Source organism: Colobus angolensis, unplaced genomic scaffold, assembly GCF_000951035.1.
Source record: "Colobus angolensis palliatus isolate OR3802 unplaced genomic scaffold, Cang.pa_1.0 Scaffold298, whole genome shotgun sequence".
In the NCBI taxonomy this organism is placed as follows: domain Eukaryota; kingdom Metazoa; phylum Chordata; class Mammalia; order Primates; family Cercopithecidae; genus Colobus; species Colobus angolensis.
The window spans coordinates 3,720,796-3,745,671 of record NW_012116243.1 but is presented as its reverse complement, the minus strand read 5'-3'; the positions used below and the strand labels follow the sequence as shown (position 1 = coordinate 3,745,671).

General features: G+C 33.2%; 1 protein-coding gene across 1 annotated transcript in view; it reads right to left on the bottom strand.

Annotated features, from left to right (window-relative positions):
- Window positions 1-24,876, bottom strand: part of FER (fer (fps/fes related) tyrosine kinase) — a 435,538-nt gene that overhangs the window by 204,498 nt on the left and 206,164 nt on the right. Inside the window, exons 12-13 of the mRNA XM_011949316.1 lie at window positions 17,300-17,503; window positions 12,842-12,964 (exon numbers count right to left, since the gene is read on the bottom strand). Of these exons, the coding sequence (XP_011804706.1) occupies window positions 12,842-12,964; window positions 17,300-17,503 (327 nt within the window). The remainder of the gene's footprint in view (window positions 1-12,841; window positions 12,965-17,299; window positions 17,504-24,876) is intronic.

The window sequence follows — 24,876 nt, the reverse complement described above, 5'->3', positions numbered from 1 at the left end:
AAATAAAATAAAATAAAATATAATGCAGCTCATTTAGGAAGCATAAAACAGTGTTTGGAAAACATGTTTTAGTTACACACACATGTAAATATCAATACTCCCAAGTTTGTGTGTCCTAAGTCTTAAACTGAAATGTGATTTCTTCATATAAATTATGGGAAAAATAGTTTTAAAATATTGATCTATAATATTCTACAAAACATTAGCATGTAATATAATTTTAGAAAATTTTCATATTACAAACATAACATGTTCAATGAAAAACATTTTTAAACTGCCCCAAATCACCCATTACTACTCCAATCCAAGGTAATCATAATTAATATCCTGGAATATAGCCTTCCAACTTTTTCCAAGTATTTGGATATCTATACGTTATTTAGTAAAAATCAGATAAATACCATAATGCTATTTTATAAACTGCTTTTCCTACTTTAACAATATATACCATGAATATTTTGTCTTCTTATCAATAATTTCTCAATAAAGCATCGTCCTAAGATTTATAATTGCTTCAGGACAGGTGCCATGTTTTCAATATTTTTTAATCTTACCTTTTTAATAGGTAATACATTCACAGTGTTTAAAAAACTTAAAATGTAAAATATAAGTAAAGAGTTTCCCTTAAACCTCTGCTTTCAATTTCAACCACCTCCCCAAACATGTAATCTCTGTTATTGTTTATTGTATTAGTTTTAAGTTTCTTTATCACATAAAAGCACATTCAGACTTATAATCATACTCCTACCCTTTTTATATAAAAGGTAACAACATAACCTAAACTGTTTGCAGCTTAGTTCTTGGTATTAACAATGTCTCTTGGAGCTCTCCCCGGTCAGTACATCTATAACTCCCTCATTCACAGAACTCCACTGGATAGGGTACTATAATTTATTTAACTAGCCCCCATGGTGAAAATTTCAACGATTTCTAGTTTCCTAATATTACAAACAATGCTGAAGTGACTAACCTTGCAATGACACCATTTCATACATGCATATAACTAAAGGATAAGTTGTGAAAGTGTTATTGCTGAGTCAACAGTATATACATTTTACAGTTTTGATGGATTCTGCCAAAATGCCTTCTATAGTGGATTTTCATGTTGTTGTTGAGAATTTATATTCTCGACAGTAAAGTAGCAAAGAGCATTTGTATCCACATCTTTGTCAAGACACTAAGCTATTAAATTTTAAATTTATGCTAATCTAATAGGTGAATAAATATATTTTTATTTTTATTTTACTGAGAATGGGGCAAATCAACTTTAATATATTTAAAATCATTTGTGTTTCTATTTTCTAAACTATCCACCCATATCCATTGCCAATATTTTTATTTGGTTGTCCTTATCCATTTCTAGTAGTACACTGTATATTAAAGAGATTCACCCTTTTGTGGTATGTTTGTATTGATTATATTAACAAGTATTTTAATTATTTATTAATTTTCTAAAAGCAACTATTATATACATATTATATTTTCCCTTTTCTAATTCATTCCTTTATGCTTTTATTTTTATTACTTCCATTCTTCCACATTCCTTTGATTTGATTGTGGGTTTGACTTTCCCTAGTTTTTTGGGAGAGATGATGAACTCATTTATTTCATTCTTTTTATTTTATTAATATAAGTACTTAAGGCTCTGAATTTTTCTCCAAGGGCAGTTTTGGCTATATCAATTAACATATCACATAAATTTTTATTTCCTTCATCCCTTTCCCACATCCATTTTTGCAAGCAAAGAATATAGCCTTATAATTTAAGGGTACATTCTTCACTTTCAGCAAGTAATTTTGTTTTTGTTTTTGTTTTTTTTTTTTGAGATGGAGTCTTACTTTCTCTATCACCTACTCTAGAGGGCAGTGGCGTGTGGCTCACTGCAACCTCCGCCTCCCAGATTCAAGCAATTCTCCTGTCTCAGTCTCCCAAATAGCTGGGATAACAGGCGTGCACCACCAGGCCCAGCTAATTTTTGTATTTTTAGTAGAAGCAGCATTTTGCCATGTTGGCCAGGCTGGTCTCGAACTCCTGACCTCAGGTGATACACCTGCCTTAGCCTCCCAAAGTGCTGGGACTGCAGGACTGAGCTACTGTGCTCGGCCACTTTCAGCATGTAATTTTTGTTGGAGGTGGTAAAATCCATTGCAGCTTGTTTCCTTGATTACATCTTCTCTTAACTTTATTATTATGTGATTTCTCCACAATCTAAGTGATAGCAGCAAGAGGCAGGCAAACGCCTAGGCAGATAGGGGCAGGTCCCCAGTGAAACCCCAACTCCAAGCCAAAACCTCCAGGCTTTTTCAGTTTAAAGCCAGAAAGCCAAGCCACAAGTCAAACTATGGACCATATTGAGAACCTGTCTTCCCATTTGGCACAACTTCCTCTGATTGATCCCCACCTTTCACCTATTTTACTTATACCTACCCTTTCCTAATTGGTTTTTTTTTTTTTTTTTTTTTTTTTGAGACAGAGTCTCACTCTGTCACCCAGGCTGGAGTACAGTAACATGATCTTGGCTCACTGAAGCCTCCCGGGAGGTTCAAGCAATTCTCCTGCTTTAGCCTCCGAGGTAGCTGGGATTACAGGTGCCCACCACCACACCTAGCTAATTTTTGTATTTTGAATAGAGACAGGGTTTCACTATGTTGGCCAAGCTGGTCTCAACCTCCTGACCTTAGGTGATTCATCCACCTCGGCCTCCCAAAGTGCTGGGATTACAGGTGTGAGCCACCGTGCCTGGCCTCATAATTGTTTTTTTTACACTGTCATGCCCAACTTTCAGTGGGTGCCTTTGTTTTAACCTTTTTTGCATACTCACAAACCAATCAGCACACACTCCCCTATTCTGAGCCCACAGAAGTCCCAGACTCAGCCACACTGGGAGAGAAACCAGCTAACTCAGGGTAGCTGACCACTCTCATGCGCCCTCTCTGCTGAGAGCCGTTTTGTTTGCTCAATAAAATTCTTCTCTGCACTCATCACTCTTCAACTGTCAGTGTATTCTTATTCTTCTTAAACGCAGAACAAGAATTTGTAAACAGTTGAATGTGGTACGAACAGGCAGGCTGAGATGGTGCATAAACCAGGGTTGGCCTGGGCGGGCTGAGTGAGCAGGCCACCCGTTGCAGCAAGTAATGTGGCTGTGTGAGGCCCAGGTGGGGGCGTCGCTGGCTGGAGGTCCACGGCTTACAAAGTGACTGAGAAAAATCATGTGCCATAAGGTGCTTTGAGCTACCTTATGATATACTTTGAAGTCCCTGTTTCATGAAAAATGCAGCTTATGAATTTTCCAATTTTTGTTGTTTTTGTTCTATGGCTTTGTTTTTTCTATGTTTGTTTGTTCCATGTTACTGTGTATGTTACTCTTTGTTACTGTTTGTGGCTTCCAGCAAGAAATGGGGGAGGGGAGAATTATACATTATACATCCCTGTTCATATCAGAAATATTGTACATTTTGTTGTACATTTTCTACAAAAGTACATTTGTAGAAATGCTTTCCAAAGTCAATGCATATGTAAAGTATAATAAATACTTGGCCGGGGGCAGTGGCTCATGCCTGTAATCCCAGCACTTTGGGAGGCTGAGGTGGGTGGATCATGAGGTCAGGAGTTCAAGACCAGCCTGAGCAACATGATGAAAGCCCGTCTCTACTAAAAACACAAAAGCCCGGCGTGGTGGCACATGCCTATAATCCCAGCTACTCAGGAGGCTGAGGCAGGAGAATTGCTTGAACCCAGGAGGTGGAGATTGCAGTGACCCAAGATCACGCCACTGCACTCCGGCCTGGGCGACAGAGCAAAACTCCGTCTCAAAAAAAGAAACAAAAAAAGAAAGAAAGAAAAGAAAAAGAAAGTATAATAAACACTTAAAATGATGAAATGGCACATATCGGGCAATGTTTGTGCTATAAATATCAAATCCTGCCTTTCAATTTGCATTAAAAAGTTCCAATGACTTACTCTTTTAATAGACCTTACCTATTCCCATTTCCCTTCAAATATTTATAAAGTAGGCAAAAAAAAAAAGGAGAGAACTAATTACTAAAAACCTGCCTCTTCCGACTAAAAATATAATGATATTTAAGAAAGTCTGAGGTAGGCTTATGGATGTGAAACTTTTGAGGTATCATTTATGGAACATTAGTGGTTTCTAAGGTCTATTAATTTTTTGGTACTAGCATTGCTTTTCCTCAAAATATCTGCTGGTAAAGGATGAGAGTTTTAAAAATCAGTCTGGGTGTTATTAAATATATGTACCATGGTAGGGTTCTTTTATATTATTAAGTAGATCAAGCAGATGCATAATTAGATGCAATTTAACTTTGCAGACTATACTAAGTAGTGGCTACATATTCAAATATCACCCTGTATTTCCCTTAGCACAACATACTTATAGTCTCTGCTAGACTTTCATGTGGGCTGGGGACATAGCTGTTAAGTTCACTTATATCCTGGTGCTAAAATATTGGCGTATAGAAAAAATGTTTGTTAAGCTATCAACATTAATCAGATACAGATTATGATTTATGCTAGCTGGAGTTGTAATTAAAAGATGATAAATAGAATAGAATCCCTTTCAAGTAGCAACTCTGAAACTTACAGTAAATTTGATTCAGGGTAAATTATAATGTCTGAGTTTCCTTACCTAATAATGAGGATAATATTAATACTCAAATTCACAGTTGCTGAAAAGATTTAATAAAATAATAGAGGTAGAGTATTCTCAACAGTACTCAAGTGTTTTTTATCCTTCGTTCACAATTTAAAATGTTCCAAATTTTCCTTCTGTTTATTATTTATCTGTCCTGCAAAACATGCTTTCAAAAACTATATGCTATTTTATAGCTTCCACCATATAACTACAGAGATTGTCACACATGATTTTTATAACAAGTGAGGTTATTGTAGGCCACAGATAAAGTTAGAAGGCTGGCTTGCCTAAGAAGATGTGGCTGATAATAGTGAAAACTGAGATTTAAAAATGGATTATCTGTGCTCAAATCCAAGACCAACATGGAGATTTACATATTCCTGATAAATTTCCTAAAAAGAACATTTTGTAATTTTTTCGTGTTCTTCCACTCTCAATAGACCTAATTAATTGATCTAAAAGAGCCAATTAAATAGAAACCTCAAAAGTGAGAATTCTAGTTCAGAACTTTTTTTCAAATTGTGAGTTTCCATGACTGGAAAGCCAATTTGATATGGTATTTAATTATCTAATTTTAAAGAGCTAAAAATAAAGACCACTCTTATGTCTTTTCAAATTTTCAACACACAGCACTTTCTGAAAAGCCCATACAAGTGACAGCATAAAATGATTAACTGCAAAAGCACAGCTAACAGGATGCCTCCAAAAATAATGTTACTGGGGAAAAAGTTCTTAGAAATAAAATCATGGATTTACTGTAATTTATTTGGATGGCCTATTCTACTAAATACACTCCTTTGAAATTCACTACCACTATTAAACGCAAATCTTTTATTTCAAGACATCCACTATGAAAACTTGTAAAATTTTATGCTGAATTCCTACTCAAATGATGTGAATTTCTTAAATTATACAAAGAAAAACCAGCCTTTTAAGATGATATGTATTAGTTATTAAATTAAGCCAAATCTGCGCTCGCCTCCCAGCACTCTCCCTTTTGACAACTCTGCTTTTCTTCAGTCACACCAGGAAACACTCTTCCCCAGACACACAAGGATACACAGTCAGTAAACATCTCTATGGCTCTTCCAATTGTTTACTGCTGGCATCTGTTCTGATAAGTTGGTACACAGGCTGTACTAACTGTTACCCCTTTATACAACCACACAAATAACTCCTTGTTTTGATTTATGTCTGTCCAAAACTCATTAGGAGGCTTTCTTTGACCATGATATTTAAAAAATTAGCCCTCTCTATGCACATACACACACACTACCTAAACACTGTCCTCAACACAGTCTAGTACTTCATTATCTCCTTATCCTACTCCATTTTCATAACATTTATTCACTCTAACATAATAAAGAACATAGCACAGAGTGAGCACTAAGTAAATATTTACAAATGAATACTGAGTCACATCTATTTTTCATTCCTCTCTTTCTTAAAATTTTAAATTATTTTAAAAATTACACAATAATTCTTAATGAATTAAAGAACATGGATATAGACTTAAAGAAAAGACTGATTTCATAAAATGATAAATTGGTAAGACATCAACATATCAAAAAGTATATTATAAGCCTCTATAAAATGAAAATCACTAAACAGTAATATTGGAAGAGGCAAGCTATATCAGATATCAGATAAAATAGTCTTTAAATCATCTAAAATAAACAATGTGAACAGTGCACTTAAAGTGCAGTTACTTCTCTTAAAAACTGTTCTTTGCAGTGTCTAATATTCATGAATGTTGCTGCCATGAACCTATCTCCTCAGGACAAGTTAGTAGTTTCAGTCACAGAGAGACTTACTCTCCTCTCACAAATCTGACTCTAATATTCTGACAATCTATATGACATTCTGGTAAAAAGCTACAATTACAATTACTTAATTTAAGCTGGTTGTCTAAGGTTCAAACTAATTGCTCACTGCCTACCTAATGTACCTTTTATTGCTTTGTTTTGTTTTGAGATGGAGTTTCACTCTATTGCCCAGGCAGGAGTGCAGTGGCGCGATTTCAGCTCACTGCAACCTCTGACTCCCAGCTTCAAGTGATTCTCCTGCCTCAGCCTCCCAAGTAGCTGGGATTATAGGTGCATGCCACCACACCTGGCTAATTTTTGTATTTTTAGTAGAGACGGGGTTTCACTTGTTAGGCAGGCTGGTCTCAAACTCCTTACCTCAAGCAGTCAGCCAACCTCGGCCTCCCAAAGTGCTGGGATTACACGCACGAGCCACTGCACCTGGCCTAATCTACATTTAATCATAAATGTTTTTGCTTTACTTTCAATTCAGAAAGAGATTTCTTACTTAAAAACATCTTAATATGAAGAAATATTAAACTTAATAAAGCAAATATCTTCCAAAAGTGTCATTTAAATGTTAAACTAGATGTCTTTCTTAAATATATTTGACCAATCCCTGTATTTTAGCTCAAATCCTAGCTTTCCCTACCCAATATTACTGTTCAGAAATTTTTCTTTTACAGAAACTAATAGTTTTTGATATATTAAAATCTTGTTCAAGTTAATATTTTATAGAATGAAAGAGATTTCGTTTTCCTTAAATTCACATTCATATTAATTAAACAGTTTATTTTAGCCTCTAAAGTCTAGACTCTACAATCTGGAAAAACAGACAGTGGTTAAGAATGTGGGCTCAAACTCCAGATCCGCCTCTTAACCAGTTCTGTTTTCTGTAAATGAATTCCTGAATTCATTTACCATTTTAATCTTTAGCCCTTCATTCATAATATTTTATAGTAATAACAACAACAATAATACTATATGAGATTAACAACAATTCTTATTAATATTTTATAGGAATATGTGAGGTTAAATGAGATAATGCATATAAAAAGGTCAGCAATTAGCTGGGCTCCTAGCAATTGCTCAGTGAATTCAATTTTCCAGCAAATATTTATTGAACATTACCATGGGTCAGCACTCTTTGAGACACTGGAAATAACACTATACTAATTGTTAAATACAACAGTAGCCCTATGGAAGTTATTTTACTTGGGGGAGACAAATGATTAAAAATACATCATATAATATAATGTCACTTAAATGTCACCATGATGAAGAGAAATAAAGGCAGAAGAAGGGGGAGCAAAAGGGCTTGATGTGTTATTTTATACATGGTAGTCAGAGAAGGCCTCCCTGATGAAGTGACATTTGAGTAGAAACTGAATTAAGAACAGGTCATATACATGTACAACGTGTTTGCTAATGTAAGAACGATGATAATGGGTGATTAATAACCCCTCTTTACAACAATTTTTTCCATCTTCCGTATGTTTACACAAGCTCTGGAGGTAGCGTAGGAAAAATCAGGGAGAGGAATGAGTGACTCAGGCACTCACTAGTTTTAATAAAGTGAGAAAGTTAAACAATTTAATCCTGTCTAGTTTTCTGTACCTCTGAGTGAATGTGCATAAAAATGTGAAGATAAGAAAGAGATTACTTTAGCCATTCTGTCCTCAAGTTAGGCATTATGATGATAAACTTACATTTTTATGGGTAGGAGCAGAGATAAACGGGAAGAGAAATAAATGGGAAATAGAAATGACAATGAAACTAAAGTGGAATTCTTTATGTAGGCTAAAAATGAAGTCTAGCAAGACAGAAATTAAATATTTTATAGCACATTATATAATCAAAGACCTTTACTTTTCACACAAATTAAATTAAGAAATAGATTCAGTTATAAGAGTACAAATAATTCAAAGGAAGATATGTAATAGATACTACCACCATAACAAATCCATATCAATTTGTTATCTACTCATAATTGAAAATTATGTAACTCAAAGCCTTCTGTTTTGTGATTTTCTTTTAAAAGAGTAAAACGATCCTTTAAATCAAGTGTATAACATTTGCAACAAACTGAGATAATGATTTGTATATTTCAAATACAAGTACTTTAGGTTAATAGCCAGATAAACTTCAAATTTCTACCTCATATAAAAAATCATATATAACCCTTTAAATTTCTACAGCATCCAGTATATATTTATTTTCATAGCTAGTTCTATCAGATGGTGAGATAATCAATTTCAAAGCGTTGGGGGTTGGAAAAACATTAATTAACCATGTAATAGTCCAGAGAATCTAATTATCAAAGTTTTACAGCAAATTTTACATTGTAAGGGGTATAGCTTTATTTGAAATTTTGTATTCCTAGTCAAACTCATATCTGCGTTGTTATTTCTTTCTTTTATAGATTTGGACTTCCAATTTAGACCTGGCGAAGCCTGTAGACAATGCAAATATTTGGTTGACTTGTGAAATGGGACATCAGTATCACTGAAATCCTATTTGTATATTTTGTTAACCTAATCTGGATAAAAAATATCTTCCTGTATTGTATTTTATTCATACTGATATATACTAGAATTGGTGTTCATACTTCCACATGAATAATTAAGCACACAAAACACTTTATTTATTTAGAGACAGGGTCTCACTCTGCTGCCTAGACTGGAGTGCAGTGGTACAATCACAGCTCACTACAGCCTCAACCTCCCAGGCTCAAGCAATCCTCCCACCTCAGCCACCCAAGTAGCTGGGACCATAGGCATGTGCCACTACCCCCAGCTAATTTTTGTATTTTTGAGAGATAAATACTTAATTGTAACCTAGAGTACTTGAGGGAGGGCAGTGATGTAGAAAAAAGAGATGTCAAAGACCCTCAATTTATGACTTGAGAAGCTGGGTATTTGGTGGCATCACTTATTTAAAAAGAAAGCATGCAATGTTCTTCTTCCATTTGTGTCCTCTTTTATTTCATTGAGCAATGGTTTATAGTTCTCCCTGAAGAGGTCCTTCACATCCCTTGTAAGTTGGATTCCTAGGTATTTTATTCTCTTTGAAGCAATTGTGAATGGGAGTTCATTCATGATTTGGATTTCTGTTTGTCTGTTATTGGTGTATAAGAATGCCTGTGATTTTTGCACATTGATTTTGCATCCTGAGACTTTGCTGAAGTTGTTTATCAGCTTAAGGAGATTTTGGGCTGAAACAATGGGGTTTTCTAAATATACAATCATGTCATCTGCAAACAGGGACAATCTGACTTCTTCTTTTCCTAATTGGGTACCCTTTATTTCTTTCTCGTGCCTGATTGCCCTGGCCAGAACTTCCAACGCTATGTTGAATAGGAGTGGTGAGAAAGGGCATCCTACTCTTGTGCCAGTTTTTAAAGGGAATGCTTGCAGTTTTTGCCCAGTCAGTATGATATTGGCTGTGGGTTTGTCATAAAGAGTTCTTATTATTTTGAGATACATTCCAACAATACCGCATTTATTGAGAGTTTTTAGCATGAAGGGCTGTTGAATTTTGTCAAACGCCTTTTCTGCATCTATTGAGATAATCACGTGATTTTTGTCTTTGGTTCTGTTTATATGTTGGATTACATTTATTGATTTGCATATGTTGAACCAGCCTTGCATCCCAAGGATGAAGCCCACTTGATCATGGTGGATAAGCTTTTAGATGTGCTGCTGGATTCGGTTTGCCAGTATTTTATTGAGGATTTTTGCATCGATATTCATCAGGGATATTGTCTAAAATTCTCTTTTTTTGTTGTGTCTCTGCCAGGCTTTGGTATCAGGATCATGTTGGCCTCATAAAATGAGTTAGAGAGAATTCCCTCTTTTAAAAACAAGAAATGGGGAAAGGATTCCCTATTTAATAAACGGTGCTGGGAAAACTGGTGAGTCATAAGTAGAAAGCTGAAACTGGATCACTTCCTTACTCCTTATACAAAAATTGATTCAAGATGGATTAGAGACTTAAATGTTAGACCTAAAACCAGAAAAACCCTAGAAGAAAATCTAGGCAATACCATTCAGGACACAGGCATGGGCAAGGACTTCATGTCCAAAACACCAAAAGCAATGGCAACAAAAGCCAAAATCGACAAATGGGATCTAATTAAACTAAATAGCTTCTGCACAGCAAAAGAAACTACCAGCAGAGTGAACAGACAACCTACAGAATGGGAGAAAATTTTTGCAATCTACTCATCTGACAAAGGGCTAATATCCAGAATCCACAAATAACTCAAACAAATTTACAAGAAAAAACAAACAACCCCATCAAAAAGTGGGCAAACGATATGAACAGACACTTCTCAAAAGAAGACATTTATGCAGCCAACAGACACATGAAAAAATGCTTAGCATTACTGACCATCAGAGAAATGCAAATCAAAACCACCATGAGATAACATCTCACCAGTTACAATGGCATTCAAAAGTCAGGAAACAACAGGTGCTGGAGAGGATGTGGAGAAATAGGAACACTTTTACACTGTTGGTGGGATTGTAAACTAGTCCAACCATTGTGGAAGACAGTGTGGCAATTCCTCAAGGATCTAGAACTAGAAATACCATTTGATCCAGCCATCCCAATACTGGGTACATACCCAAAGGATTATAAATCATGCTGCTATAAAGACACATGCACACATATGTTTATTGTGGCACTATTCACAATAGCAAAGACTTGGAACCAACCCAAATGTCCATCAATGATAGACTGGATTAAGAAAATGTGGCACATAACACCATGGAATATTATACAGCCATAAAAAAGGATGAGTTCATGTCCTTTGTAGGGGCATGGATGCAGCTGGAAACCATCGTTCTCAGCAAACTATCGCAAGAACAGAAAACCAAACACCGCATGTTCTCACTCATAGGTGGGAATTGAACAATGAGAACACTTGGACACAGGAAGGGGAACATCACACAACAGGGCCTGTTGTGGGGTGGGGGGAGGAGGGAGGGATAGCATTAGAAGATATACCTAATGTAAATGATGAGTTAATGGGTGCAGCACGCCAACATGACACATGTATACATATGTAACAAACCTGCATATTGTGCACATGTACCCTAGAACATAAAGTATAATTTTAAAAAAAAGAAAAAAAGATGAAGGAGGAAATATTGAAAGATTTATATATATATATTTGCTATAGAAAAAACGTGACAATCTATTTCAGACTGAAGAAGAATTTTTTATGGTTTTGATAATTAAGGGTAGAAAATGAATTCAAAAAACTAACAAAGAATGATCCAATTTCATAATTATAGAAAATTGTTCAAGAAAGCCAGTTCCTTAACCAGAGAATTAGAATGTTTAACAAACAACTGTCAAAATCTTCCATGAGAGAAATATTAAAGGTCATCCTCTCAGTGAAGACTCAGTAATACAATGAATGTACAAACATAGATATTATTTCCCAGATTAACAAAAGGAAATAAAATAATTGTTTTTTAAATTTCCAAATTGCTAAATCTGGACTATGTACCAGCACTCTTGGAACTGACACTTACTTCAAATTAAAAGCAATCCCTAAATGTATAACAGTCATATCAACAAATATTAATCTACCAAGTTGTATGGCTTTCCTATTTCTACGCTGTTCTTCATATTAGACAGTCCTGAAAGGAAAGAGCTCTTGCCAATACCAACCCAACTCCTGAAACATCAAAAGTGCTCAGAAACTAAGTCAGCTCCATTGTTCCACTTTGGTTTAAGTCCCAAATATATTACCTTAAAAACACAAAACTTCCACATACCCATTCTTTATTGAACAAATCTTGTAAAGCACATGTAAGTAGTGTTTTCTGTGATAGATCATAGAGGTAAAAATGACCTAAGACAATCTCTTATCCAACCACCTGGCTCCACATAGGTAAGTTCTGATTTACTGCTTCTGTGAAGAGTAGACTAGTTTTTAATAGTTCTAATATCTTATAATACATTGTAAATGTAACATCCCAAATTAAAACCCTAATTTATTCCTAATTGCCGAACATTTTCTTTGACTTACACAACTTTGAATCTTTTATAACCTGAACCTTTCAAAGTATGAACCTTATAAAGTGAAGAAAAGCCTCAAGTCTGAAGAAAAACTAGGAAAGAAAGGGGAAAAAAAATCCAAGCCATTTGTATACTAGCAAATACTGAATAAAAAGCAGCTCATCTTAATAAAATCAAGGAAATTCATGTTTCAATTGTATTACTAATAAAAGCTAGAAAAACAAAAACAAAACTTTTATTTTTTCTGAACGACTAGCATATAATCTAAGAACTTTATTTACTGTTGGAAATGTTAATGCACCAAAAATTCTTTTAAAACAAACAGACAAAAAAGTATATAAGCAACTACCTTAGGAATAGGATTCAGCAGAACTACACCCGATTTCTTAGTGATGACCTGTTTCGTTGTATAGTGATGATCTATAAGTTGAGGAATGTTTGAAAATCCAGTGCCCTCGAATCGATACATGTTCTGGAGAGAGAACAATAAGGTAGAATAAACGTGAAGACACTGCTTTAGAAAATCTACATTCATTGATAAATTAGATTCCATTCTTAAAAAAACTATAATTGCACAACCATGTGAATATACTTAACACTACTGAACTATACCCTTAAAAGTTATTAAGATGATAAAAATATAAAGAAAGCTCTGACATGTTTTAAAATTCTACCTTGTGAGAGATACATTAATTTTCACAATATTTAAATCTAATTCAAATTGTTGAAAAATAAAAAATCTAACAAACAGACCTGAAATGCATTTTGCTAAAATGCTAACCAAAGGAAACAAAGCATGGGATACACCTGAGTCAACGGACAAGATATATGTTTACATATGTCTACATATGTGTCCCATTTGATAAAACTTTCAATATCAAAAATAATGTCAAAAATATAAGGAAGGATATCCAGTCTGATGGTAAATATTTTAATACATCTGATCATTTATTTTCTATCTGTTGATACTGTATTAGTTTGCTTTTTATAGTGGAGTATTCATTTATGATTCATTACCAAAAACACTCATTATCTTTGATAAAGAAATAAAATGCACCAGTGACAAAACTGCAGATATCAACATGCTCAAATCTTAGCATTTTTAAATTGTGTATCACCAGGTAAGGTGCAATTTTCCCCAAACTCCTCCAAGACCCTTTTTCTCTTGTTTTCATATTTCAAATTGGCCTATGAGTAGGTTGTCATATGGATAAATTGATAGCAATAAACCTGGCAAATCAAAAATACCCTATTGGCCATATTTTTCAATGCAAGAAGCATTGCAATGCAATGTAACAAAAGCTTCCAAATGATAGTTCTCACATCCAGGAGATATATACCAATACAGATTTGGGAGTACCCCCATTTTAAGAAAATCCTGTGAAGAAATAAGAACTTTCAAAACCGACTAAATTCTACATTACTTGCATTACTGGAAGATTACTTTGCCAGTTGAAAGTTTAAAAACTCAAAGCTCTTTTTCCATACTATAAAATAAAAAAGATTTAATGTATCAAAATTTAATTTATATAAAACTTCTTAAATGAATATTTCTGTTTCATCGAGTAAGGAACAAACTTGCATTAGTTTACTTTAGCACTTAACTATGGAGTATAAATCAACTCAAGGCAGTTAGTGTTTGAGTCAGTTCAAAGCAGTTGTTAATTCATTACCTAAAGAACTTTTGTACATAGTAGGCATACTTTCTATGATATATTAGCACTGATGCTTGAGAATATTTCACACTGAAAGTACTAATCTATTTATAATAATATATGTTCTAGGTGTACAAAACACCGAGCAAGATCTCTCAGTGTCTCAACTTATTCCTTAGTGAAACAGAGATAATATTTGTACCTCCTCACAGAGTAAAAGAGTTGAGTAACTATTAACATGCAAACCACTTTACCCAGTATATGGTACATGCACTGGCACACATTCAGTTATCAAATCATCAGACAAATAATGAATGTTAATGGACACTTAGATTGATTCCTTATTTTTGCTACTGTGAATAGTACTGCAATAAGCATGGGAGTACAGGTATCCCTTTGGTATACTGATTTATTTTCCTTTGAATAAATACCCAGTAGTGTGATTATTGGATCATATGGCAGTTCTATTATACTTTTCTGAGAAATCTCCATAATGAATTTACTAATTTGCATTCCCATCAACAGTGTATGAGAGTTCCCTTTTCTCCACATCCTTGCCTGCATTTATTATTTTTTGTATTTTTAATAATAGCCATTCTACTGGGATAAAATGATGTTTTATTGTGGTTTTGATTTGTACTTCTCTGATGATCAGTGATACTGAGCATTTTTTCATAATACCTATTGGCCATTTGCACAACTTTTTGGAGAAATGTCTATTTATACTTTGTATTAAATGTTGTATTCAATGTCTTGAATGCATGAATGCATGAGTGCATAAGCTTTCCAGTATTCATTTCTATGCTGCCTTATTGGTTTATTTAATTTCACATCCTGCAAAGTATGTATTCACTTATTGATTCTCACAAAAACTCTTTAAGATATTAACCCCCTTTATTTCCTAAACCACAGAACAAGTAAAGACAGATCTAGGATTGAAAGTCAAGTGTTCTAACTCCAAATACAGTGCTCTTTTTATTGATCTACTATTTAATATTTTTAACTCCTCTAAAATCTTGTACTACTTCATAACCTCCTCTCTTGGAACACTTGTTGACTCATTTATTTACAGCTTCTATAATATAAACTCCTTCATTAGAATACAGTAGGCACTCATTAAATATCTGTTAATGAATTTCCCCATTTATTGACCCCTCCTAGTTAATAGGTATAGGAGGAAATGAACAGGATAATTTTAGCTCATGGAAGATTCACCTGCACAAAATGAAAAAGAATTAAAACTCTATATCACCTTATACTGTTTGCAATTGCTTGAGGAGCTCAACATTATACAGCAAAAACTCACTAGAATAAAATTAGGCAGCAGAAAGTCTGAGGCGTTTAGTGAAAAATAAATGTTCTCATTTTTAACAAGAGATATTTGAAAAATTTCAATGACAGAATGAAACCGGATAAAACTATGAAATGTGAACTTGTAACTTCTTATTTTTAGCATATATTATATTGTTCATTTTAGCCACTTAAAACAAAATGGCCATATTAAAAATAAGTAATAATTTGCACACTGACCCTTTCCTTTTTGTTTCCAAGAATGCTAATTTAAATACTTATAGTTACGATTTAAACTAGAAGTGATAAGATAAATATTTCTGTATTACATAATACATATTTCAAAAAAAGTTACTTTCAGAGCTTAGAAAATAAAATGAAACATTCATATAAGTTGTGGTTAACGAGTTTATACTTTACCTACAATCTTTCTACAATTCTCATACCATGTAATAAATATTGCCAACATGGTCACAAATTGTAATAGGGTAGGTTATCTAAATTCATAACTTAAAGGCATATATAAATTACAAAAGAGTTTGCCAGGAAATAAAAAATGACACATCATTAGAAACAACATAGTTTCCAAAACAGTATGTTAGATGTATGAATGTGGGAATATATGATTATCAAATTGAGGTCTGAATACTATGAAAAATTAACAAATAGTGTGAACATTATGATAGTGGAAATACTTTAATGGATATATTCCTTTTAACCTACTAGAATGGTATCTACTTTCATTTAGCTATAACTACTAGATGTAAATGTACTAAATGCTACTGAATCCTATACTTTAAAATTATTAATTGTACGGTATGTGAATGTCAGCTCAAAAAGGTATGTTTCATATATATACAAACTTATTAAGAGGTATATGTGCGTACGTGTGTGTACATATAAGAGGTATATGTGTGTACATATTAAGAGGTATATGTGCGTACGTGTGTGTTACTAAGCTATCCAAGCCCTCAGGTTCATCTAACGATCATGGTTCAATTTTTGTAAGGCAATTAGTATCACCCTAGTCTCTAGACATAAACTGAAATCCTGTGGATAGCAATCTTGAAAATGCAGGCCATCTGAAATGATGGGAATGGAAAACAAATAGAGGTATCAATTCCTTCATATGCCAAAACTATTAAAATTCCTTAGTGGGTAAAGTTAAATTTTGAAATTACTCTTCATCTGTTTAAGGCTCAATAAAGAAATGCAACAAACATAGAAAGTAGTTTAGCAATACTTAAATACATTTCAAAAAATAAATTAGCATTAATCAATGTAGATAAATTATTTTTAATTCTTCATTAATTTCTATTCATTATTAATGCCAATAAACAACAGCTTATCTATAAAAAGAAAAATCTTAATCTTTAATGTATCAAAAAACCAATTAAACCATCATCCCATTCATTAAGAAATTTCATTATCACTATTCAATAAAGTATTTCTTAAAAATCTTTCACGGCACCATTCTGAAAACAATTCCAAGCTCCAATTTCAAAAGTATAAGTTTCATAAACTTAAGTTGCTCTAGAAAAAAAACTTATAATAATCACATTGTTTTTAGTTTTAATTCGAAATATCTTTAATGTTCAAATTTAACAACATATTTTAAATAGCTATAGACTTTGATTTTGTAAACACTATTTTTAATTTAAAATATTACTAAATACATCTTTCCTTAAACATACATAAATGTTAGTAAATTTTGAAGCAATGTATTTAAGAAATTCAGAAAAAAATTAAGTGCTAAATTTCAAGTGTTGCAGGCATTTGTCACAAACCATTCATTATTTTAATATAATTGTACCACAATGAACTACATCAAAATATACATATGAACTAAACTGGAAACGTACATCAACATATTGTATGATAAAATGTCTCCTCTGTCCATCAGAATATACAGAAAGGACATATTCACCAGGTTTCCCATGACTCTCTCGCACCAAAAAGTCTCCTTGTTTTTTTAACAGTTCTTGAGCTTCTATTCTGGGAATTGCACCATGGTACCAGTCCTGTTCTGCCAAAGGCTTCTCACTGATGGAGATCATATCAGAAAGCTTAAACAAATATTTAAAAAAAAAAAAAAAAAAACTAAATTAGAGAAAATACTGATTATTTTCTAATAAAATTCATAGCAACTATAAAGGCTTCTTACAAATGTTCCTCCCTTTAATTGACCAATTAAAAGTTATACGATGAACCTAAAATATCTTTTGAATATTGGTGCTAGTGCTGAAGTTTACCACAAATACATACACTTCAACACTTTGTTTTATCTGTCATACAAAGGTAGACACAATATTAGCATTTAAAGTTAGCATTGATAATCTTATTCACCATGTCCTAAAATAAATCTATATACTAAAATTATCAACCAGAGAAATTATGAAGAAAAGGAGGGAATTAACAGAAATGTATCATAAAACAACTTAATTTTTATGTAAATGAAAAGCTAAGGTATTTCTTTTTTATGTAATTAACTCTTGATCACAGAGGTTCTGAGAAGTCTCATATGTTCCAGGAGCACTATCTCAGGTTTTATTTGATGCTGCCTTGCTGCTGTGCCTTCCTATCCTTATCTTCACTCACCTGACTTCCCTAACCATTACCTCTCCCACATGGCTGGTCCTGCTTCTACAAAGCAATGGTAGATAAAGCCCTAGGAAAAATAGCATCACTGAAAACCACCAATATGCAATTACAAACACATGGCAAAGATAAGGAATGGTTATAAACCAAGAGCATGGTAGAGAAAGCAAATTCTCTGTTATTTTAAGAGGTCAAATGCTAACACCAAGTCAGAGATAATTTAAGAGATGACTGTTATTTCCTTGAAATGTGCTAACTGGTAGTAGATTAAATCACACATTTTCTGATTACAAGTAAAAATGTTGCTGATGTTAATTGTTGTTTTTATGGCACACAGGAACTAAACTCCTCCAGATAGAAAGACTATTTTGTGGATAAGGTGTAGTAATTTGAACTAACTTTTAAGGTTCTCAAAACACAATATGCACAATGCCTCATGAGAAAGTAATTTATAAATTGGAAAAATCAGAATTAATAATAAATGAAAGGCAAATATTCATATTCATATATGAAGTTTTACAGGCTGATATAAATTCTAGGTAGGACCAAAGTATGGTAATTTTGTAGTAAGTAAAAACTGGCTTTTAACAAAGCCTTCATTGTTTTGTACCACTGAAGAGACCCAAAACTTACTGCTCAAAGTTCTATTTCATATTATCCTGTTGGTTAAAAGAACAACATATATTCTGTTGGTTAAAAGAACAAAACAACAATAAAATACTTGAAAAGTCCAAAATAGATCTCAAGGAAGAGTCTACATTCTGATTCTTACTTCTTACACTCATATTAAATAACATTTTAAACTTTTAAAATATACTCAGGTTGTGACTATACATGGAAGTTTTGGTAAACTAAGTCTTTTTAATTTTCACACAAACTATGATAAACATTATTATATCATATTTAACATATAAGAAAAATATTTTATTTCAAAAAACGTTTTAACATATTCCCAAAAATTGTTTTAAAGAACAATTTTATCTAAAGAACCACCCACGACTATATGAGGTAAAAGAATATTGCTTTTAAATACAAACATAATCTGTACAAAATTAACTTTTTGTATATACCGATACTAATAATTTATAATTATTAAAGAAGAAAAAATAATCAAATGTTTTCTATTTGTATAATCAAAAATTTTATTTTAAAACTTTATCATAGTGCATCTAATTAGAGTAAATACTAAAATTTTTACTATAATGGACATATTTCTGTCTCACTAATAGCAAAAGTGCTTATTTATTCAAAAGTTATTACTGAATACAAGAAATTCAATGTAACATCTTTGCAAAGGACTTATTTTTATCATTGTCTCTCTAAAAGGTCTACATAACAGGAAAGCATCCCAAACAAGGATGCTACATGTTGATTTCTTGTCCTAGTCAACCTATCCTTCCAAATTTGCATTTATTTCCAACTGAGAGAATGCAGTTTGATGAACTAACTAAGGTGGAAAGGTACATGAAGTACAAAAGCTCAGCCAGCATTCCCAGAAATTCATTTAAGTATATGATGAAGAACATGTACGGGGGGAAAAGTCATCTGAGGAAAGTATCTGAGTTTTGTTTCGTTTTTAAAAAACTAAATAGTAAGGAACTTATATTGCAATCTCATAAAGATCATACTTCATTCTATAGGTTTCTTAGTTTCTTTGGGGGTAGGGAGGGAAGCTCAAAGATCTGTTATTCTCCATCCCCTATAAAACACTGTTATGAAATATAAGCTGAACTTACTGTGGATGTATGTGTGTATATACACATGTGTACACACATACACAGGGAAAAGTCACACATATCCCCTGCCTGGGTATATCAGGTCTTTCAAAGACTTCTCTGGAAGCACTGGATGGGATATTTTTATCAATATGATTTCAATGAAATCCCAACACAATTTTACAAACTTGACAGTAATATATGTAGGATGCGCCAGCAAAAAAAAAAAAAAAATGCAACATACCAAGAGCCCATTATAATGACATCACAAACGAAACCAAGCTTTTTACCTCAACTATCCCATCTTTCTCAGCCTCAACAGACAGGGTTTTTCTTCGTTAGTAAATTATCTGAGATTTTTGCCAAAGATATGGGGGTAGGAGCAAAGCCTCCCTTTTAAGTTACAGTTAATACAGTACAGTTAATAAGTAATATTTAATAAGTTTTCCTGATTGATTGGGCTAGCTGGTTAATTAGTTATTTTCCCTAGATCTTGTTCCTAAAGAATAGTCCAGCAAAAATATACCGGAATTAGTGAAATTAAAGAGATTATTTTATATAAAAAGGCAATAAGGAGGCAGCACTTGAAAATATTTTTTTCTTGGGGAAAGAAAAAGAGATTAGTTTTTCTCCTTACCCTAGTCCAGGCTAATTTTCAAGTATGTAATGAAGATTTGTATACCTTCACTCAAGCATTTGAGTATCAAGATGAGCTTCTTTTTGGGAGGCAAAAACAGAAGTGTTTTTTAAAAATAGTCTGGTCTAGATTCTATTAAAATTAATTACCCAAAAAACCATTTTGAAAAAAGCAACACAAGAATAAAACAGCGTCAAAAATATGTAAGCAAAACCCTTACTGAGCTTGAACAATCTAAATAAAACTTCAACACAAACTTTTTTAAATTCTGAATTTTTAACATAAAAATGACATTTAATTATCTTTTCTATTCTCATGTAAATTTAGTTATTAACATTAATTTAATAGTCTAATTAATAAGTTATTCCAAATCCAGTTTAGTAATATACTGGGGTGACTATGAGTAATTCACAAGATTTTAAACATTTCTCAAAAATTCTGTAAGACTCAGCTGGTAGCATGGCCAAATGATCTAAGGCACTAGATTAAGATTTGGCTGGGCACAGTGGCTCTAGCCTGTAATAGCACTTTGGGAGGCCAAGGTGGGAGGACTGCTTAAGTCAGGAATTCAAGACCAGCCTGGGCAACATAGTGAGACCCTATCTCTATAAATTCTATTTATTTATTTATTTATTTATTTATTTATTTGAGATGGAGTCTTGCTCTGTCACCCAGGCGGGAGTTCAATGGCGTGATCTCTGCTCACTGCAACCTCTGCCTCTTGGGTTCAAGTGATTCTCCTGCCTCAGCCTCCCGAGTAGCTGGGATTACAGGTGTGCATCACCCCACCTGGTTAATTTTTTGTACTTTTAGTGGAGACGGGGTTTCCCCACGTTGGCTAGGCTGGTTTCAAACTCCTGACCTCATGATCTGCCCACCTCGGCTTCCCAAAGTGCTGGGATTACAGGTGTGAGCCACCACGCCTGGCCCTATAAATTTATTTTTTTTTAATTTCATAGGACCCCTTTTCTTTTAAAGCTATATATTACTTAGGAATTTTGGGAGGGGATGATAAATCAACTGTTTACAAAAGATGTAAAAAAACTGTTTACAACTGTTTAAAAAAGTTTAAAAAAACACTAGTCTACTGAATGTGCCTGGTGGTAGTAAAAATTATTTTCAGTGAAAGGGAAATGTAATCACAGGTGGGAAAGTGTATTTTATGTCATTTCTAGTTTGATAATTGAATCTAATTTTTTACTTGTACAGATATACGAAATGTTTAATATAAAATGAAAACAAAAAACCATGTTCTCCCTTCCAGTTTTTTAAAAATTTCTAAATAGTTACATTTGAATCTATTGAATTAATTTTTAAATAATGAAAAATAAGATATTCTGAATATTTGTACCTCAGGATCACTTGTGTTCAGGCTAGACAAACAGGATGTAAATTAGTTAAAATAGTGGTTCTATCTTTGGCACTAAATGACTATCTTTAATTCTACAAATTCTAATTTTTTAGCAGTAAAGCTGAATTGGCAGTTTTTTCATGTTCTGATACTATCAACCAAAAAAAGATGCTTCAGCTAATATTTACATTCTATAATGAAACTAGTCGTAAAATTTTTATTCATAAATTTCTTAACAATTTTTTGTACTACAGTATTTGAGAATTTGAATTTGTTTGGTTTTAGCTAACAATAAAACTGTTCTGTAGCATAGTAACTATACAGAATTACATGTTAATCAGAGATGAGCATTAGTACAGAATTCTTTCTAAAACTTATATTAAACAAAAATAGACAACTAAGCCAAACTCAAGTATCAGGTTGATACTTCCTTCCCATTTCCTGGCCTGTCTTTTTGTACCCCTTCTTGGGTCTCTGATAAGGGACACAATGTTTAGCAAAATATAAATTTTATTTTACCTTCCTTTCTTTCTAACAGTTCTGCTTGTTTCAGTATCTTCGGGTTTCCTCCAACTTCTTTTTTGCTGGCTTCTTCTGTTCCCTTACTCATTGTTTATTGGTAATAACATGCTTTTCTCTCCTTATTATTTTTACGCAGTTACTTTTACGATTGTGCCAGTGACTCTCACTCATCCTCTCTCATCATTTTACCACATTTTTGCTATAGTTTCATTTATTCAGTATCAAATATTCTTTCCTTAAACCCATATATTTTACATATAAAATGTGCCACAATATCAGTAAGAACACATTTTCATCAATTACCTATATTCAATGCTAATATCTTATCACACATTGCAACAAAAACTACTACCAGATAACTGCAATATGTCAGTAGGCAACCATATTTCAGTAAATGTAAACATTTATCATCAAGTTGGGATTGCTTGTGTAAACTTAGTATCAGTCTGACTGATAAACTTAGTAACAGTCTGATCTCTGTTACCTGTTTTAAGCACTTGAGCAAACATATAAACAATAGATTTGCTCTATTACAGTACAAATTACAGAATATCAATCTCAATAAGTCCTTTTAGAAAAATTACATGTAATACTTGTAATTCAAGTAATTCAAACCTTGAAATTAATAGAATATTTAATTTTCCTAAACATGACAGAATTCAGTGTATGAGAGTGACATAATCCAAAAAATCTTTATTTTCCCTTGTTAATGACTCTCTTACATAATAACAAATGGGGGAAAAAAGCAACTTAAGACCTTAAGAATGATCGAAGACAACTGATATTTAAAATGTACACTATTTAACCTGAACTTAACAACATGTCTTGATTAAAGACAATATAAGGCCGATTTTCTAGACTCAAAGGAGAACACTGAAAAATAGAAGCAGTTGATGTCACGCATGAAAATAGCTACATTCCCCTGTGCCACTGGTGGAAGCCAAGCACTGTGACCCTGTATTACAACAACTGATGTACAACTTAACATAACTGAATGATGTTTCTAAAAAGCAAGCAAGCAAATCTTACTTACAATATTACTCTATACAAAGGAAGCACATTTCTATTTTCCAATATTTTGATTTTCTAAATTCTAGTACAAAGTAATTCTAAAATTAAAATAGCATCTATGTCAACAGAGTGTAGAAAATATGAATTTTAAGGAGACTGCTGTCGAGTAATTTAATAATTCTTCTGATATCTATATAAAGAACAAACCATTTCGACCAAAATGTGCTTTATTTTTGTTTCAAAGAATATTTTTCAAAGAGTGCTACTATCAGAGGGGCATTATTCACTCCATATATCAGTGATACAACTAGTATTCATGAGTGTCTGTAAGATGGAAGAAGTGATTTGCTCGGCCACTCATTATAGAAATTCTGCAGTAGATGGATGGCCCTAGAGAAAGGGCAATATTCTTGACATGACTGGAACAGATCTCATTAAATATAATATGGTTTGAAAGACTTTCAATTGGAATGGACCCTTATGATTGCCAGTAGGCTTTTAAAATATGTAATTAATACTGTCTAACATCTCTAGCCTTGGCTTCAGAGGCTTCAGAACTGAAAAATAGTTCTCAATGCAAAATTACAACCTCCTTAAGATGGGTAGATACTAGATGTGACTGTAGCCTCAGTAATCTGAGATACTAATAAAAGGGCTTTTAACACCTTCAGTACACTGGAAAGGAAACACATGCTTTGTAGCTGATATAACATATTAAAGTACTATTCTGATATTACATAAAATATATATTATATATATTCTATTATATATTATATATAATAAGTATATATTCTGATATATTATATATTGTTACGATATTCTATTATTATAACAATAAATATTAAACATCTGATGACATCAAATACAATATTCAGATGAAAAAAATTCCGCTATCAGCTAAAGTCTTAAGTTCTTTCTTCTATCAAGACTGTTGATGTAAGCATTCCATTAGACTGTCTTTAAAGGGAGCTCTACATTTTAATGATACTGTTAAAAACAGAGCTAAATCGTTATGTCAAGTCCATTGTGATTAATTCTAATTTCATTTTTCTATACATAATGCATTTGCTTTATTTTATCTAAAATTGTGCTTTAACATTCTAATTTTTGTATGTTTACTTGCATAAACAGTGATTCATAGTTGTTGCATTTTAAAGATTTTAAGTTAAGGCCAGGCGCGGTGGCTCAAGCCTGTAATCTCAGCACTTTGGGAGGCTGAGACGGGCGGATCACGAGGTCAGGAGATCGAGACCATCCTGGCTAACATGGTGAAACCCCGTCTCTACTAAAAATACAAAAAATGAGCCGGGCGAGGTGGCGGGCGCCTGTAGTCCCAGCTACTTGGGAGGCTGAGGCAGGAGAATGGCGTGAACCCGGGAGGCAGAGCTTATAGTGAACTGAGATCCGGCCACTGCACTCCAGCCTGGGCGACAGAGCGAGACTCCATCTCAAAAAAAAAAAAAAAGATTTTAAGTTAAATATGCTTCCATATGCAAAAGACTGAATTTGAACTCTTAGGGAGGCCACGGAGGGAGGATCACTTGAGCTCAGGAATTCAACATCTGCCTGGGTAATATAGTGAAACCTCATCTCAAAAATAAATAA